General features: G+C 36.2%; 1 protein-coding gene across 1 annotated transcript in view; it reads right to left on the bottom strand.

Moving 5' to 3' along the window:
- Positions 1 to 20,080, bottom strand: part of SYNJ1 (synaptojanin 1) — a gene marked incomplete at both ends in the record, with an annotated part of 57,055 nt that overhangs the window by 27,583 nt on the left and 9,392 nt on the right. Inside the window, 11 exons of the mRNA XM_079543107.1 lie at positions 1,005 to 1,028; positions 2,506 to 2,671; positions 5,863 to 6,015; positions 8,178 to 8,259; positions 10,813 to 10,982; positions 12,244 to 12,340; positions 12,927 to 12,988; positions 13,713 to 13,796; positions 15,049 to 15,274; positions 18,032 to 18,299; positions 18,687 to 18,773. Coding sequence (XP_079399233.1) covers positions 1,005 to 1,028; positions 2,506 to 2,671; positions 5,863 to 6,015; positions 8,178 to 8,259; positions 10,813 to 10,982; positions 12,244 to 12,340; positions 12,927 to 12,988; positions 13,713 to 13,796; positions 15,049 to 15,274; positions 18,032 to 18,299; positions 18,687 to 18,773 — 1,419 coding nt within the window. The remainder of the gene's footprint in view (positions 1 to 1,004; positions 1,029 to 2,505; positions 2,672 to 5,862; positions 6,016 to 8,177; positions 8,260 to 10,812; positions 10,983 to 12,243; positions 12,341 to 12,926; positions 12,989 to 13,712; positions 13,797 to 15,048; positions 15,275 to 18,031; positions 18,300 to 18,686; positions 18,774 to 20,080) is intronic.

Here is a 20,080-nt window from a genome sequence, read left to right as displayed (position 1 = left end):
CAAAATTACTTCCAAAAAGTAACAAAATGAACTCAATTAAAACAGCAGTTTCTGGGTCGTTGTGTTAAGTTTTCTCAGCATATAGTAAAATCTGAATATACAATAGGAATTTTGCTTTTTAACTAATAGTTTCTAGGAGCAAGGAGGTGATGAAGCTGCGAAGTACTCACAGTCCTCCTTTAAAAATACAAAGCGCATACAAATCATCTCTTCAGATGGAGCAGCTCCAGATAGAGTAACCAGACAGAGTTACAACAGAAAGGAGAATTTCCACTGGCCGCTATCTCATTTTAAGCCCAAAAAACAATGGTCAAGATATTAACTCCTAATCTTGAGACATGATGCTAACTATGATGGTCCCTCTTTGAGTTTTCTCTTCACAGAGAGTTCTATCTAAACAGATGCTCTAATTCTTTCCTGTTGCATGCATAGGTAACTGTATCTCAGTAGTTATGCTCATACTTTTGCTCCACAAAAGCACGTGTCAGCACATTATTTCAGATCATTCTTGTACAACATAAGCCATCACTGAGAGATTAACACAGTCAGTCTCCTGCAAGGACTCAAGCAGGTAGAGCCTTCTAAAGGCAAAGCAACAAAATTACAAATCGTACTAAAGAATTTTACTTTATATGCCCCCAAAAACCAACCAGTTTGACAAAACAAGAATCTGAAGCTCTCAAATCAGATAAAAATGCAAGTTCCTCTACAGCTAGAATAAAGCATTTGCAAAAATAAAACAAAATAAAACAACCAAGAACTGGCTGTATGCTTTTATAATCCAAACCCGAGCACAACTGTAACCTTTTCCACTTCTTGCATTTTCACTTCTTTTGCATTAAAGAGACTTCCTTATATTACAGAATTTTGTGGTATAGGAACGTCAGGTCCAAATAATACAGAGAAAATGTGAGCCCAAGACCAACTATTATGCAAACGGGCATAGAAAAAAGCCAGAGAAGAACAGCTACTTGGATATTTACAGCTTAGTTTCTATACTATACCTGATTGTAATGATTGCTCTGAAACTACGGATGCAGTAAGAAGGAAACAAGAAAAGAATTAGTCAAACAGGCAATTCCTTAAAAAAAAATTCAGAGAGAACATGCTATAATATACAATTTATTATACATAATTGTTCACATCAATTAAAGCACATCTTTTATGCGGCAAAATCTAAAAAGTTACACAACAGTATTGACAAAGTCTCCATTCTTGCCCTACTTATACCTCACCTACTAGAAAATGCAATGACCTTATGCTCTGTGAAGACTGACTCATCTTCTACCACTGACAGGAGCTGCAAATATCAAAAGGCCAGCTTGCATTCACAGAGAAAGTGAGAAGGAACAAGAAGGACTTTCCATTAGCTTTGAGGCAATTTTCTGATGCAGGAAAAGTTACAAAATGAAATCATATGGTTAAAAAAAAAAAAAAAAGTGAGAGGAAAAGACTTTCGGGTTACACATAGTAATTTAGATGAACGTAAGATGTATAGTACAACAGGGCAAGGGTTTTCTTGTATCACTTGCTACTTCCCTGCATGTTTCAAAAGGATGGGACACGACTGCACTCCTGGGGATTGCACAGCCTATGGCTCTGTTTAGAAATGCAGGGTTCTGTGATCTATTGCCCCGTTCTCATCAGGTGAGCTAGATTCAGGTAACCACCTTCCAAACCCCACATGACTGTGCCTAAGCAGAGCTTCTCATTGAAATCTCTCTCTGATTTTAGTGCAGAATGTCACCCATTGCCTGACATATTTTGGTGGTGCACGTGTTCATGGGAAAGGTCTCTTTACACACAAAAAGATTTTTTTTTTTGTGATGGAAACTCATTCTCATTCACCAGGAATTTTCTAATAGCTCCTATTACTTTAAATTTTCTTCTCTTAGGAAAATCCTCTTTGCTCCTCAGTGGGGGAAACCGAAATGATAAATACAATCATTAAGCACTCTTAAGTTAGCAAAATAAATAAATAAATAAATAAATGTTTTGCATCTAGTATAGCACCACAGTGAGAAGTTCTTCACTGACATGACAGATGAACTAAAGAAAGACATTCAGCAACCAACCATTTTTAAACATTTTTTAAAACCATTATATTTTAAACATTTTGAAAACAAACCAGGATTTACTGATTTACTTTTCCCCAAAATTCAGCATGTAATTGTCATAGCTAACGCTTACTATAAACAGATCTGAAGGTGTGAACAAACCCTATCTCACATGCACTACTGTAAAGTTTTGAGAAACACACTCCCCAGATATTTTCCTATTAAACCACCAGATATGAACAAAATATGAACAGTAAACAAATTACTGCAGCATGTTAGTTTGGTAATATTAGTCAAGGAGAAGTAACTTTTACCGTTTAATAAGCCAACAGAACATAAAAAAAGCTATTACACTTTCCAATACTGCTTTGAAAAAACAGACTCCATACAGCTTTCTTACACCAACTAGTTAGTTATCAGACAGATTAAAATCCTGAAAGACACATACCGCGTAAACTGCTGGTGGTTAAGAGAGCCCGTGCTTTATCTGCTAAATCACTATTTAGGGTATTTCCCAATAACAAAACATCAATGGCCTCCTGCTTGGAGCTATCAAAAAAGTTATTTTGAATCGTTCTGGTCACAGAACGAGCACCATCCTTCAGCTTTCCAGCCTGTTAGGGAGGAATACGTATAAAATATTTTATGTTGGACATTGCTCATAAAAACATTGGCAATATTCAGTAACATTTTTGTTAACCTCATTAATAATTTTTAAATCTAAGACAGTTTCCATCCCTTGCCGTTAAATAAGAGCCTTCTGAGACTACTGTACTATATCCATTTTTTTTTCCCCAAAACACTAAGCCACATACTAACATCTTCAAGGTACATCTAAGAACCAGATGATTACAGTTTATTAAGTAAAATTCTACTGAAAGGGGAATATATATATATATATTATTTTTTTTTTCCCCTAAACCCTTAGTCTTCAAAAATTAAATCAATATAATGCCATGTTTAGATCATGATACAGTATTTTGGGCTTTTCCCCAAATTGTGAAAAATGAACGAGCACTTAAGTCCAGGTGTCACGATACGTGAATATGTATGTATGTATATATGTATATATATGTACATATATATGTATATATGTATGTATGTATATATGAGCATATTAATTCAGAATCCATATTCTGAAATATCCACGTTACAGAAGGGATAGGTTCAATTCAATAAGACTTCTCAATGTTTTAAAGTAACATGCAAGTCTCATGCAGTATCCCAGAAGGAACATACACACTAATCTATAGCTACATACGTACCAAGACACTGTCATTGCACGCACTGCACACCAGCAGTGCAATGGAATAGTGCTCCAGTAGAACACTGTCTAGCAACCTGAAAGAAGAGTCTCCAAAAGATGTGCTGGTACTACAAATGGTAGCTGTGGTCAGACTTATAGAGGCTAATGTAAACAGCATGTCATGCAGAATCCTACTCAACTCAAAAGCCAGCAGCGTTAAACTGCATGCACATCACTGACAATGACTCCACAGGCACAGAAATGTTCTCTGGATTGCATGGCTTATCATATCTTATGTACACAAATGTATTTTACCTGCAAAGCATGTGTAAACACATGCTATTGCATGTATGTGAAATACAGATCAGAATCCATCAGGGATACTGCATGGTATTATAGTATTATTAAAAATGCTTCAAGTTTACAATTTGCATTGTTCATGGAGGTCTCTTAAATGCACGTATAAAAAAAGACAAAAGCTTAAGAAAACTACAAAATCAATCCACTGGTTAGTTCATTGAACTGTGCTACGTAACAAGAAAAGGAATTACTCCTTTATCAAGGATAAGTAGTAGCAGATTAGCAGCATGATTTTGTAAGACGATGCGGATGAAGTGGGGAGCATACCATTGCAACAGAATTTTAATAGGATGCTGCTTGTTTTCTGTCAGAAAATGAACGACTTAAGACATGATCCAAAAAACACACTCACCATTCACATATCAGGCAATTAATTGAAAGGAACCCAGAGAGAGCAAAAGAAAGAGTAGGTAAGGAGTTAGATGTAATAAGTATTATCATTCTTTAAAAAAGGACTGTTTTTCAGTACATTAACATGCTTAAGGTCAAAATACATTCTCTCCTATCCCAAATTTCCATGTTTTTACTTCTAAGTACTCTTGGATTTTGAAGAATCAAACTGACAAACCTTTCATTTGAGAAATGAGAAAAATAATTTGAAAACAAAAATTTAAAATATATTAGCAGAGTGCCTACAGAAATACTGAGCAGTGACCTGGTCAAGTTTCACTGAAAGAATGGCAACTAACAGATGGCTTTGCAAGTATTAGAGGTCCTCTTCAAATTGACAGATTTCTATCTGGGATGCTGCCTTTGAATATACTATAGTTAGTACAATCCTAACAGCTGTATAGTTAGTACTCACTGACAGCTGTACCAGGACTGGGACCCCAGTGACAACGATGGACTATTCTGTATTATTATAGAAACAACAGAGTAAACATACTCTGAGTTTTACACGTTAAAAATTGAAGTGCAAATACAATAAATGCATGTCACAAAGTAAAAATTTTAAGTAGTCTAATGATCACCAGGAAAAGTATTAATTTAGGAGAAGAAACAAATAAGGTTGAATGCAAAAGTCAGGAGAAGGGGAAACACCCCATGAAGTACTTACTGTAGCTTTCCCGAGGGTCTAATTGACATAAAGTAAAACTAAGTGTTTAGTAACAAAATTCCATTCTATACTAAAACATGAGCAACTACCAAATGAGAAGGCCTTGATGCACCAATTAAGGGCAGAATCAGCAACAATCCCATTTAGTTGTTTTCTTTTAATGTAGCTTACTTGTGATGCCTTCTATTTGTGCAGAGAAAGACCCTGATATGGTTTAAATGAAGAAACAGTGGAAAACAAAATAGTCAACTATGAATACGTAGTATATATGGAAATGAGTTGAACAGAGATCACGTAATGAGAAGCAGTGTATTCTTGAATAAAAGGAATTGTATGAGAAGAGATTCTTGAAGGAACTAAGGGTAATAATAATCATGGTTCATTTTTTCTTTGTCTTGACAAGTATTACGTGTAGAGAATTACAGAAACAAAAAAGCAACATTGTTAAGAAGAGAAATAAGAGAAAGCATTAGGAAATTTGAACCACTCACACATCAACCAAAACAAAACAAACTGATGAGAAACAGAGTATGACAGTGCCAAGTAGGACAATATTCCATAACAAGGAAAGCAGAAACAGAAATTGATGGTTCTGACGGTTGTTATTGTTTTTCCAGTAATTGCAGAACTAAAAAGCAATAGCTAGATGAGCATGCACAGGAAAAATACCTTACCATAACCTGCTGAATTTTAGCACTGTTAATAAATGCTACAAGCATGGACAACAGTGAGCAGTGAAATACATTTGAAAAACAAGGAGATGCACTGAATGAAACTAAAACAGTAGAAGGCAGAGGTACAGACAGAAAATTGAAACAAAGAGATTAGAGCTGATTTGAATATACATTTTTTAGAGCTATGATCAAAAGAAATCAAAGTTTTGAGCCTCATCCTTTCCTAGAGGGTAGTATCATCTGGGAAGCAGGAGCATGGCTAAGAAAGGATGTACTGACACAAGATCTGGCTGTCAAGATAACCAAACTTTTCTCATTAAACGCTTTTCTTTTTCCCCATTCACTGGCTTATTAAGATCACAACCAAAGCACACTTTAAAAAAAAAAAATTCTTAAATCCATGAAAGAATCTAAAAAAAATAGACAAACATTGGAAATTGATGAAGATTCAAATACAATGCACTTTACCTTAGCTTTTCCTTCAAGGGCTCCAGTCCCAGCATAAATTTTACTGACAGAATCTCCATTCACAGACCACATGGATCGGAAAACTTCCTGAAAGCGAGTAACCAGCTGAGGCTTCTCAGCTAATCCTAACACCTCCAGTTGTTTTGTTAGCATCTGCAACAGTTGAAGGCAACATTTGCAAGAGAAAGATCTTTAATGTTTTTCTAATACATTTATTAAAAAGTACATCACATTCTTTGAGCATATATACAACCGCCCCCCAAAAAATCTTTGCTTTATACCCAGACACATAATACTGAACAAATACTGTGTCATGTTTATTAAATTGTATTCTATCTGGAGCTTTAGCTTCAGCATTTCACTTTGTTTTAAAAACAGGTAGAAACACAGGAAAATGTCAACAATCTTAAACATTTTTACCTAAAAATTGCCATGTCACAAGGTAGGCTGGCTTTGATTCTTAAGTCTTTCTATTTAAATCTTTTAGAAATAGGACTATGTATGTTTCCCAACATAAAGTGTACTATCAAACACATGAACCTCTATTACCAGAATGCAACATGAACAGAGCTCTGCAATGAGTGAAACTGCAATGACTGCTATCATTCATTCTGTTTTCATGTGTAATTTTTATCTGACAAACCGCAATCTTCACACTTACAGTCAGTATACTTCAATTCTTTTTTTTTTTTTTACTGTGCCTTCTACATTGAATGCAATTATATTATAGGTATATATGAAATATATATATGCATTTAAATGTAAAATAATACATTTCAAACACAGCATTATGCCCAGGGAAATAGAAATGAACTACTGTACCTTTCCCAAAATCCCAGAATCAAGTTTACTTAGAAAAAAAAAAATCAACTAAGTTTGTTGCTACTATTACAACATAATAGTGAAAATAAATACTAATGATTAAAGCTAATGAAGAAGCTACTTTTAAGTGTTTTAGAACATTTTTAACACCTTGAAGTGTCCGCTGGCAAGGAGAAGGGGCCTAAAATGATGAAGACAGAATTATGTACAGACAGTATTCTGAAAGTTATATGGGAACAAATAACAGACAGAAAAGGAACTTGTAGAGAGAATTAAAGTAGAAATAAATGAGGAAAAAAATTCCAGGAATTGTGTATTTCATTTTGTTATGTCAGCTGTTTGTCCACGGTTCACAAATCAAGAGAATATATATCATTGGAAAAAAAAAAAGAAAAAAGATTTAGAGTGGTAGTCTTTTAAAATTAAGAAAGCAGTTGGTAGGACTTAGATTTCTCCTGCTTATGAATGAATTTTAGAATTTTAGCAGAAATCACAGTTTAGCTCTCACCAAGGAAAAGTTTGACATACTTAGCCTGAAAAAAAAATACTATTAATTCAGCTCCTTAAAAGGTATTACAAAGGCAAATGTAGAGCTGTAAATCTATGTCTTCTGTGTGAGTACTACACTATACTTTCTATTACACTACAAATCCTACTGTAATATCATTAAAATCCAATAGGTAATGTTTCACAGTGTTTCAATAGCAAGCCAACTTATTGAAGTAGAGCCTGGTAACAGAATTGAATCCCACAGTAGAGATGAACTACATAATCTGACCGTAGCCAAAGCTACAACCACAACATTCTTCTACAAAGAATTCACAGCACAGAGATGTGGAAACAAGATGAGAGGACTAGCAGATGCTGGGAACTGTAATCTCTTATGAAGAGCTTCATCTCTTAGAAGAGAAAATGGTTTCAAGCTCTAAGAGTGTAGATTTAGGTTGGATAGTCTTTCACAGTGACAGTGGCGAGGCATTGGAACAGGTTGCCCAGAGATGTGGTTGATGTTCCATCACTGGAGACTTTCAAGGTGAGGCTGGATCAGGCCCTGGGCACCTGATTCTGCTGTGCATGTCCCTGTTCATTGCATTGGATTAGATAGTCTTCAAAGGTTCCTTCCAACTCTAAGGATTCTGTGACTCTAACGGAGTAACTGTGAGTGTTTTGCGAAGGACTACACCACCACTACCTATTCTGTAGTTGCAACCCTCTATCTTAAAAGACAAACTGACACTTAACAAAGAGTGAAGCGTTTTTCATAACGCTACATGACAGTTGTGTAATCGCAATTACCGCACAACTACTGCTTCATCAAACTAAGAGCTGGCTGCCCACAAAACAAGAGAGTACGATGCTATAAATCAAAAGGCCACCTTACCATTTATTTTTATTCAGCTATCATGTGGAAGGTACAGCTACTTTTACAGTCTACTTCCTACAGAAGTATCAGGAACAGTTCTGTATCTGGAAATGCACATCATTTTTCCTACCTCTAAGCCAAAGAAAGCCTGCACGCTGTTTGTTCTATCCAGACAGTCCAAGCAGTTTGTTCTGACAGTACCACTTTGAGATCTGTGCCAAGGACAATGAGAGACAGAAACAGAAAACAACTGAAATAACTCATTTAATGCACATCATCAGCAGAGACAGGGACATTAAGATCTGAACCAGAATAGTACATCACAGCACTGTCACTGCGTTGTTACTCTCATCTTGAGTGCATTTATAAATGCATCAGCAATAGAGGGTTAGCTACAATAACAGCAGTAATTTTGCAACAGCACTGACTACACAAAAGTAATCAGTTTTCTGCAAATAAGACGAGCCTTTAAGTTTTTCTGCAGTTCTCCCTGCTTTCTTGGTTAAGCTGTTACGCAAGAGTAAGTTTCATTTTTAAATAATCTAGCTAACACATTTTGTAAGAACTTCTGAGAGAAATAATTACAAAAATGATAAACAAAGAAAAAATAAAAAGAACTGTCCTAATAAAAGTAACAACTTGTGATAAATTTAAATTCAATTTCAATCTCTCTTTACTTTTCCTCCCCAAACACAAATGAAAATTAAACCGCTTCCCTTTAGATAAACAGATGACTGATGCCATCAGGATCCCTAAAGCACTCCCCTTCTTTGAAAGAAGCCTGTTCATCTTTGCTAAAAAGTTCTCAGAAGGGTCATATTAGGCAATGTTCACATTCTTCTTGGCTGGCTACGAGGATAAACATCCGATGTTCTCCCAGTGATTTATGGTTTTCCTATCTTTTGTCATTCCCACTACCCCCTTTGTCCAATTAAGTTAGTAAAGGTTGATAACATTTACTCAGCTTGAACAACTAATCAGAAAATTGTTGAAAATACTGAAAAATCTTTGTCGAGATTATTCCATTACTATGTCTATATTTTATTGAAATAGAAACTTGCTATCAGTATTAGAGGGAAAACTCACATTCTACAATAGAGATGGTCCATAAACTTCAAGTAATTTTAAAGCTATCACAAATCACAACCTATTTTGCTGTCAGTCATTTTGAGAGGTGATGATACTATCTGGATCTCTGGCAAGATCGAATAGCCCCACAAAGTGATAGGGCTACACTATTTTTAGGATGTAAAACAAAAGTAAAAAAAAGCTTTAAAAACTTTTTTAAGAATACAAACAGTGTTTTGAGGTGGGTATGTGCTCTAACTACCATTCTACTAAATCTAACCTTCAGGTCTACTGAAACCTGCCCCTGCAGGACACAGTCCCGCAGTGAAGTCAGGATGCAGAGCAGCACTGGAACTCTCTCCTCCCCCACTGTATCAGCAGACAGAACCCAGGCCATGGCAACATCCCTTCACTCAACGCTTGTCATGGAAAATCCCACAGAAATGCTCCGCCCTGGTGTTAATTAAATGGAGGAAGGGTGTGAAGGGGAGAAGAGCAGGAACATTGCCTATTCCTAGCCCTGCCTTTTCCTGCTGAGATCTTTGCTCTAGGAAGAAGAAAGGGGAAATAAGGACAAGAATATATGAAATACAGCATGCATCCCTGCTACCACAGGGTATAGAGCCCCAGAATTCTGATATAACTATAACTGCAGTTACTGTCATGCTACTGGCTTACTGTCCATCGCATATCTCAATACCTCCACAAGTGCTAGAAAGAATTTATTTCTTTAACAGAAGTTAGAGCTAAAAATATGAAAAAATTAGAAGTGCGTGACTTAAAGCAAATATCAGCTGCTGAAAATGTTTCACTAGACTACCTTTGCCTCTTCTACAACTAGCTGTATTTGCTACATCAGCAGTATGTTCTTATGTGATCTGCAAAAAGCACAGATTGCTGATCAAAACTCAGTAATGAATCTTGCCTACAAGGCTACTGAATAGCTGACTGTTCCTTTTTTTTTTTTTTTTTCCATAAGGACATTTCAACATATGTTTTTTGCACCTCAGTAAGATGCATTTCTCACATCTCAATATGATGCTTCCCAAATAATAATTCTCCCCAGCTGCAAAACCTTATTTGAAATCCTTTGGAACTCATTTATCTTGGGTAAAGATCACACAATAAGAAGGTATTATATTGTATTATATTTAAAACTCATATGGCTATTGTGAGTGACTCATTTTGTGGAGAACCAAATATGTCAACTGGCAGGAATCCAAATAAAGAAATTTCAAGGAAGGTAGCACTGAAAAATTGACGTTTACAACAAACTGAAAACAGCATGCTCCATTGCTGAGGAAAATATGAATAAGTTATACAAGGAATGGGGAAAAGCATTCATCCTTCAATCCTATAGGAGCACACTCAAGAAAAAGGACAATTGACCACATTTACAAAATGATGAGTTCAAGAGAACAAAGAACCTGAAATTAAGTCATATCCCACCAATGCTTTAGAGGCTGTTTCCATCAAGACCTTTCAGAACATATTCAGAGCAAGACAAAGTTTTAATAAAATAAGTGATTCATACTTAGTTGCTGAACATCATCATCTTGTATACAATAGAAATACAATAACATAACCAGAAATACTTTTCTCTTCTGGCTACGAGGTTGAAAGCACCTCAGAACCATAACTTAATTTGAGTAAATACACAGGAAAATAAAAAAGAAAGAAAGAAAGAAAATGCAAACCTTTTAACTTCCTTTCCATCAAAATAAAAAAATCCACATTCTAAGAATTTCTGGACTTGAGGCTTAAGCACACTGTGCAGTTTTTCTGCCTTTCCACCTTTAACCATTTGATGATAGTCAAAGTTCACCATTTTTATATCAGCTGAATGTTCAGATGCTTTTAAGTGGCTCTGGTTTTGTAAATAGAGAAGAAAAGAACATAAATATGCTAATACATGATCACGGAGTAACATAAGTAAAACGAGATTAAACAAGAGTCTAAACAAGAATTTAAACATTTTAAAAGCAGTTTTATTAGATATTCTGTGCCCTCTACGTTGTTTTATCACTACTGTGCAACAAACCACTCAAAACTGACAAATATTTCACCTTTGTTTCTGTTTTTCTCTTGTCACAAACAAGATAGCGTTTTGTTGTTTTGTTTTTTTTTGCTTACTATACTAGGGATCACCAATCACACACACGACAGCTTCTCCTGTTAAAACATTTCCCTTTATTAAGCCCTTCCGCTATACCCACCATTTTAGAAATAACAGACAAAGCAGACAAATAATTTAATTGCTGTGGAGGACAGTTTGAGTAAAATTTCCCCTTCAATTCCCTGAAAAATCATAAAACTGTTCACAAAACCTTTGGTGATAGAGGAATGGTAGAGTCATGAGCTGTATCAATACACAGCAATACACATCTGCAAACAATAACATCTCCTGCCAGGATGCCTGGATTCAGAAAAGATGCTAGCAAATGGCCTAAAACATTCAACTACTGTAATACAAAGGGAAAGGGAAGAAGGAAAAGAAAAGCAACACATGGCTGCTGCAATGTTCTCTGGCTTCAAAGAAGGCTGCTCATGTTGGCAGAATCTGAGGACTGCTACGTGACAGTTGTTTTTAAGCACCTAGCATGAATTTGTAACACAGGCCAGCTACAGTGAACGCCTTCTGAACGAAAGCTCCAATTTAATCACAAAGCAGATTTTAAATTTATATTGCAAAATTTGTAATTTTTAAAAAATATTAAGTAATATACCCCAGAATTCAAAAGGGAAGATTTTAAAAAAGAATACAATATTATGAAAAGTCACAAAGGATCATTTACCAGCATTACAGGGCAAAAAAGATTTCCTTTACAATTAAGCCTAACAAGCACAAAACGTAAGAATAACTGCAGATCTCTCAATATTTTCTATGTGATAATTTTTCAGCAAAGTCATCAGTCTGCACACAATCAAGCCATAATTGTAAATAGCTTTCAAAAATTCACACTATTTATCTTCAGCAGTACTTTTAGGATAGATACTTCTTTAACTCCATGCAGTAGCTGTTGCTGGGTATACCAGTATTTATTTCATTTTTCAAAGGCTATGTAAAAGCTTCATAGCACACATCCCAATTCCACGGAAAAGCACCATGAGAGAAAGATAATTCTTACCTGAAAAGCTTTGCTGAGCATGTGCTCCCCTTCTTTTGCCCCAAGTAAATTCACAATAATTTGTTTGCCATATAAATTTTTAAGAGTTCGGAAATGCCTGTTAACAGAAGAACAATTCCACACTCATTTTCTGAAAATGCTCATGCTGAAAATTAACATGACCGTGTGGAACACTGACACAAACATAGTGGAGATTCTAATATCTCCGGCAAGTCTTATGTTATGTCATGGCCATACAAACCAGTGTAATCCAATAACAGCATATAACAATTGACGGCTCTTTAACTCAGATAATAGCATCAAAAAAGTTGTTTGACAAAATGCGTGTACTTAAAATCACAATGTTGTGAAATGGTTGTGTTAAGAATAAAATCAAAGTATAGATTTTACTTCTACAACAGCAGCTGACAAATACGGATTGTTCAATGTGCGCCTATAATTTTTGTTCTACATTTAATGAAGCATTTCACAGTCTTACATTTTCTTCAAACTTTTCAACAAAGCACTCAAAGGCACAAGAAAACCTGCAAAAGTTTTTGAAAAGATTTCCCAGACACTCTGCTGCTTTGGCGAATCACACTTTTGCATGGGCAAAGCCTCCTGCTTGAAATAATACATCCCAGCACATTGATACATCACTTATCAGAGGTTCGTAACACCTTCACAAAATCTCAAGACATCACCTGTCAAAAGCTGGTGCGTTCGCCTCAAAACCCCTTGACATTCTGACACGATGGGATCCCACCTGTAACACGAACATTAAACCATTTGTCGTAACACATTTGACTTGTTCTTCCAAGACCACTTAATCCTGAATGTCTAAAGATGGCCTAAAAATTCGTTACGCTACTTAAACCAACTCCCCCAAATTTATTGTTTGCTATGATGAGCATTCTTTTATTGGCTTTCCTGAAGTTTCATTTCACTTTTGTAAAAAGAAAAAAAAATAAAACAACAAACGTTTTAGAGGGTCTATTGCAACATGCTTATATGCCCAGCTTAAAGAACCTAAAGTAATTGTGAAGCATGAACTTAAAAAAAAAAAAAAACCTCTCTATAAAAGTTATATCCCAATAGTAGTTGCTGATATCCCTATTCCAAGAAAACTGGGATTTAACTATATTGTTGGCACTCGTTACTTCCTGAAAAACCTTACAGAAGAATAATTCAGTCTCTGAATGAGTCTCTGAGCATGCTCTTAGATAATCTATTTTGAAACAGCTATTTAAATTAAAACAGAAAATCTCAGAACTTCAAAAACAAAACATCTCAAATTAATGGACATTCAAACTTATGCAAGACAGCATTCAGAGACTCAAGTAGCAGATTTGCTATGTTGAATAACAGCATCAACTTGCTTCCAAAGGCAACCTCATCTGGGTAGCTAACTGCAGAAGAGCCTAGAAGTTACACCATGATGCTTAAGAACACATGGGGAGGAATTATAATTAGATCCATCTCCTGCTTACCTGCAGGCCTGGCTGCTCCCAAAACAATGGAACAGACCCTCGAATCTGGATGAAAGACGACACAGAATCATCTAAATATATTACCTGTTGAGGAAAAAAATCCAACACATAATATTACTAGGCATTAGGGAATGTATGGAGGTTTTAAATTTGTTAGCCTTAGCTAGACATGCAGTAAACAAAATATATTTACACACTGCCTATTCCACCATGCAAAACACCATTTGTTTTCCTCACACTTATTCCTCTTTCAGATTTGAACAATTCATAAGTAGTTCTGGCACTTCTATGCTTCCTGTGGAAACACGGTTCAGAAAGGTTGAGAAAATATTGCAAGATTTTATTACTTGGGCCTGAATGACTTTGGTACTAAGAGTAACTAATTATTGTGAAATCTTGATAGCTTCCTGTAAAGTTTTTGTTTCCTACATCACAAGACCCATAATAGTTGAAATGTAAACCAGTGCCCAGAAAATAACAATGCAGCCTACTCAGAACACCTGCACAGATTTTGTGCACCAGAATATGAAATGCAATTGTCTGTTGAGTATAAGGGAAAGGAAACTCAGTGTGATGATGATACGCCACAGACATCTAGCGACATTATCTGAAGGAGGCTTGTGCTGAGAAACCACAGGAACAGCATTCTAACTACGCTCCCAAAACTAGATGTGCATGGGCAGAGCTCCAGCTAGATAAAATCCTACTGAAGTCACCTAGGATTTGCAGTGAGTCAATCAAAAATACCTACTCTCATGAATACTTTTGCAGGAACAACATCTTGGTAACTAGGTTATCATAGGAAGTGGGCAAAAAAAGCTGAAAGAATGATTTAATGGCTTCCTGCATTTCAGTATAATAATAAGGGCAAGGAAATGCAACCAAATGCAGCAGAATTACGGTGGCTTTAAAGACTACCTTTCTGAGCCATATTAAGTAACCACAGGAATGCTTTTATCTTTCCCAGGCACCAGGCAACATGTATCTGCCAAAGTCTCTTTTGCTGATGTTTACAATTCGCTCAGGCTAAAAGAAGCACACCTACAGCTCAAGCTAAAAGCAAGTATGGCCACCTACAGCAGCAGTTCAGCTGATGGGTAACATCTACTTAAGCTAGTGAAACTTAGGCGCACGCATGCCCTGACCTTAAGCTACACTAAAAACCAAGATCAGCGAATTATGTAACCTACTTAGATCCCTCATTTAGCAGCAAAGGAACTGTTTTCATATCTGCTGGTTACAGACTCGATTCATAACCTGTTGGGTTTGGGGAAGAAAAAAAAAACATCACCACAAAAACTTACACTGAGCTCACCAAGTGAATGTGCAGACATACCTGCTCTGTTTCAACAAAATTAGCAACATGACCATCATCGTTGGTTCCCCGGACGTTAAACCTGGTCCCTGCTCGCTCACAGCTTAGTCGTGAAATGAGACAAGCCTTTGCCTGCTTGTGAGCTGCATAAATCGTCCTTATCTCCACTCCTCCACACATGAGACGTAACAACCAGTCATCACAATTCACTCCATAGTGCTTCAAATGTAAATGCAGTGACTGATTCCTATCAGGAAAAAAATATATATATTTTTTTTTTATTTATATATACATATATATATATATATATATATATATATAGGAAGAAAATAAAGCACAGCTCAATTTGTTAACACCAGATGCTAACTTTTTATATCCTATGCCCACTAATACAAATGAGAAAAGGACAAAAATATGTCATAGTTACATGATGTAATTCTTACTTAAACATACTTAAAATAGCAGAGTTTACAAGGGAATAGCTTTGATGATGGCACAGTAAGTCATGAATTTTAATGATCCTAAAAAAAACCAAACTACTAAAAAAAAACCATAGCATCTGCTCTTCAACTAGAGAGAAAAAAAGAGAAAAAACACTCCAAAGCAGGAACACATTCATAACCAATTGATTTTCAAAACTCTGCAAATATCAGTTTCAGGGCTAGGTGTGGCTGCATTTTATATTGCATATACCTAATTCTAATACCAGTGACTGATGAAACAAAAGGAAGACCCACAATCTGGATATACCTATACATTAAGTAGTACCCATTAATGCTGTAGTGAGTAAATAGAGCTGGGATTTGTTGGGATTTGGGAGAATTGGTGTTTCACTCTACTGAGGTTTTGTTTCTCTTTGGAAACATTTGTTGTATAAAAGGGAAGTAAAGTTTTCTGTACAGCAAAAAAAGAAAAAAAAAAAGCAAACTCTAGTAAGAGAATTGCTGACAGTGCCCAGAAAATTCTAACACAATTGAAAATAAAGTTTGGTGTAATGGCTGAAAGTATTTATTTTAATTTCAGCCTTTTCATTCTAAACTTCTAAGTAAGAAAAAATAAAATAAAGTAAACCTGCAACTAATCAAACACATGAGCTGCTTTAAAAAATATTCATTAACATTCAAATCATGTGAATACTTTCATTTTACAAAGAAGTACATGGATGCATTACAATAGAAGGGTAAGAAAATGAACAACATTCCTCCCTGGGCAACTTGAGACTGGGACTTTTGAATAGAAAAAGCCCACAAGAGCTCACTGAAATGCATAATCAGAATATTTGGTCTTGGAATCTGTGATAATTCATCTTCCTCCTATTAAGAATGATTCTTACTGGGGAAAAAAAAAAACCAACAACAAAAGCTGAGAAGTTTTACATCAAGGGACAAAATGCAAGGCCAATCTGATTTGGACAGGATCAGCACACACCACCACGCCTTGAAATACTGACCTACAAACAGCCCTTTTCCAGATACAAAGATAAATAGCTAGGATCCCTTAATTCCTTTAAATCTACTTTAACATGTAAGTCGCTGAAGACTACAACTCATTTTCAGTACTGATACACATATTTGCTTTAACATAACAATCTGATCATGCTCCTCTATCTGAACAAAACAGTGGCAACAGTATTCCAGGCCTTGCATATTGAATAGAAAAGAGAGCAAAGAGATAGTTTTTCACTTGTTGAAAATTACACGTGTGTCTATGACCATTGGAAGGGTCCTGAAGACTTGGTAGCATGCTTTTTAAACAAGACTGAAAAATAGGTGAGCAGAATTTGTTCACCTTTTCTAAAGTTCAGAATGCATCACCGGCATTATTTCATAGAATCACAAAATCATTAAGAATGGAAAAAAATAGTAAGATAATAGTCCAATCATTGACCCATCCCCAGTAAAACATGCCCCTAACTGCCATATCTACACGTTTACTGAATGCCTCCATGCTCTCCCTGGAAAGCCTGTTCCAATGCACAACCAGCCCTTCTGAAAAGAAATGTTTCCTACTGTCCAACCTGAACCTTCTCTGGCACAACTTGAGGCCATTACCTCGTCCCATTGCTATTACCTGCAAGAAAAGCCTGACACCCATCTTGCCACAACCTCCTTTCTGCCAATTGTAGAGTGCTACGAGGTCTCCCCTGAGCCTCCTCTTCTTCAGGCTGAACAACTCCAGCTCCCTCAAACACTCCCAATCAAACTTGCACTCCAGACCCCTCACAGCTTCACTGCCCTTCTCTGGACACACTCCAGGTCTCAATACATTTATTGTAGTGAAGAAACCAAAACTGGACCCAGTACACACAGCCTCACAAGTGCTGAATATGAGGGGATGATCACCTTCTGCTTATTGGCAGAAGCAGCAGTATTCCCTTAATCAAGAATTTTGTGTGAAAACCTTGTATCTTATTGAAAGATATTCTGCAAAATGATAGTAAGTTCAGTGGCCAAGCAATGTGTATTGTAGTGTAACATACCTGCTCTGTTTCAGCAAAATTAGCAACAACACAATTACCCATGTGATAAAACTTTTACAGCCCTTCAATACATGAAAACTCATTTGGAAAGTACATGTTAAAAACCCCCACCATTTCAGCATCCAGAATGCTCTTAAGATTCGATTTTTGTCGAAGTTCCATTACTCACTCATTTTAAAAAAATCAACATACTTATGAAGAACTAAAAGACACCAAAGCTGAAACATCACATCACAAAGACTGTTCAGATCAAAGTACCGTATCAGAAGCAGTAAAAATCTGTCTCATCCAATTAGGAAATACCAAGTGGCCACAGAACATGATATCACTAAGATCATCATACTTATGTCCTCAGAGTTAAAATGATGCTCTGTAGCTAATTACTATTTGCGAGGCCTACATTTAAGAGCTGATGAAAACAGAGTTGAAGACTTAGCACAGCTTAGTTTGCACAGACATACATTAATCTACAGAACGTCTGATCTAAATCTAAAGAACCTCTGATAAAGCACACTGTGAACTCACCAGAAAAACCTGTTGTCAGTGGTGTGCTCTTGCATGCTGCGGTGAGCATTGAGACTAAGATCTAAGCTGACACCAGTGGCAGACCACGCAAAATAAAAGTTGCCTGAATTCAAAACTTTGCGCACTTCTGAAATACGATCTTCATCTGTTGACTCGATTCGTAACGATACGAACTCAGTGGAGGTAACTCGAAAGACTTCGGAGTCTTGAATCTTTCCCACAGACATGCATCCTGTTACTAGAACCAAATAATGCAGCAACGTGTCCCCTGGAAGAGCAAAAAAGGCACATGTAAGAGAATTGATCTTAGACTGTGATGCTGACATATTCATATTCTTCAGTGCACACAATCTGACCCTGACTTGGCTGAGAAAGTTATTAACACGAAGAAGTCATTCTCAACTTCAACAGAATAGAAGGAAACACAAATAGGAGAAACTACGTTGAAAGTAACAGGGATTGCGAAAAAGGAAGTTATTTTTGTCCACTCCCTCATTTCTGGGAGCACTCCAAACTTGCAAGTTACCCTACAGAGACAAAAGAAAAAAAGCAAGCACAGCTCCTGTTCCGGAGATGCTAAGCTGTTCAGTTTTGCAGAAGCAACACAGTTTTCTTTCCCAAATGAGAAATTAAAGTTTTAGATAAGCTTACTCACCTAGGTTTAATCTTAATACTCCCAGAAGCCCATATGCATCCATTACTTTGGAGTAGGTATTCTTGATTGTATCTTTTTCTGCAGATGCTATGAAGATAAAACAAAAGGTTTTATGACGTTAAGGACTGCACGCTATGGTGTGGACAATGAATCTGCTCTAAACTGAAAATCCAAGTAAGTACAGCTATAGCGCTAACATACAACTGCAGGAAAGAAATCAGAATTTATGAGCACATGGCATTTTATAGTGAAAAATGAGTATTTGATTTTACGACAATGTATGATACTCCATATTTTTAGGCCCCCCAAAAAGAAACGTGCATAATCCTCAAGTGATAGGTATTAACATTACCACCTCCTAACATAAAAAGAATCAAAACCACAAGCAAATTATTTCCATGAGAATGTTCTTTTGAAATTAAGGTAGTGCTAAATGCTTTTTATTTCTGAATAAATAAATCCATACTCTCCAAGAATAAAAATATGAAATGATAATATTATTTCCAGAAAACTAGATCATCCCAAACATATTTCAATCAGATTTCTCTATATTCCAAGGAAACTGTAAGTCTTCTGAGGCCAAAAGATGACAGTATCTAAAATCCAAGTCTTTTTCCACAGAAAAAAAAATTGGACTTGTAGGATTTTAGAAGAAATTGAAGTATATCTGCTATTACTTACCTAGGAGTTAATTTTAGTGTACATACTTTAGAACTCTAATCAGCTCTCGAAAAACCAGGCAAACAAGGTTGGCAGTGGAGCCAGGCAACAGCCTGCAGAGCACAGCAGAAACAGGATCCCACCTGTCCTGAGCTGCTGCTCGTGACTGAGTCTGCTCCTGAAGCACAAGGGCTGACAATTCCAGCTGTGCCACTGGATCAATTGAGATTTGCAGGTCATCAAGGATCAGCACCTTCTCCTTCCTCAAAAATAGTAAATTTTCACTTCGATTCACTATCAACACAAGGAAAAGTGTAAATTGAAACACCTGCTCTGGCACAATGTTGTGTCCTATTTCATGTTAGCTATCTTTTCTTTAAAACAGCTGTTGTGAATCTTCCTATTGAGTGTTCCTAAGCTTAGCACAGCACTGCCCATGCACCAGTTTATATGCCTTTTGTTTAAATGTCTGCCAGTTTTTTTTAAACGGAGATTCTAATCCACTCTATAGATGAAACAATTATTTAACCTCAGTCTGAAATCCAAGCTAGCTCAATATATAAAATGCACTTTAAAAAAAATCCTTCTTCAACTATTTACACTGTATTCTGGAATCTAGAAACAAAGAAAAAGAGAATTGTAGAAGCAGCATTCTTCCCCAAATCCTCATCCTCATCCACAGTGTTACAAATCACAGCTAATACAAACACACTGCTTACAAAGTGATTTTATCA

This window comes from Tetrao urogallus, assembly GCF_951394365.1.
Source record: "Tetrao urogallus genome assembly, chromosome: 1".
In the NCBI taxonomy this organism is placed as follows: Eukaryota; Metazoa; Chordata; class Aves; order Galliformes; family Phasianidae; genus Tetrao; species Tetrao urogallus.
Note: the sequence above shows the minus strand (reverse complement) of the source record. Positions and strands in the feature narration are given on the sequence as shown.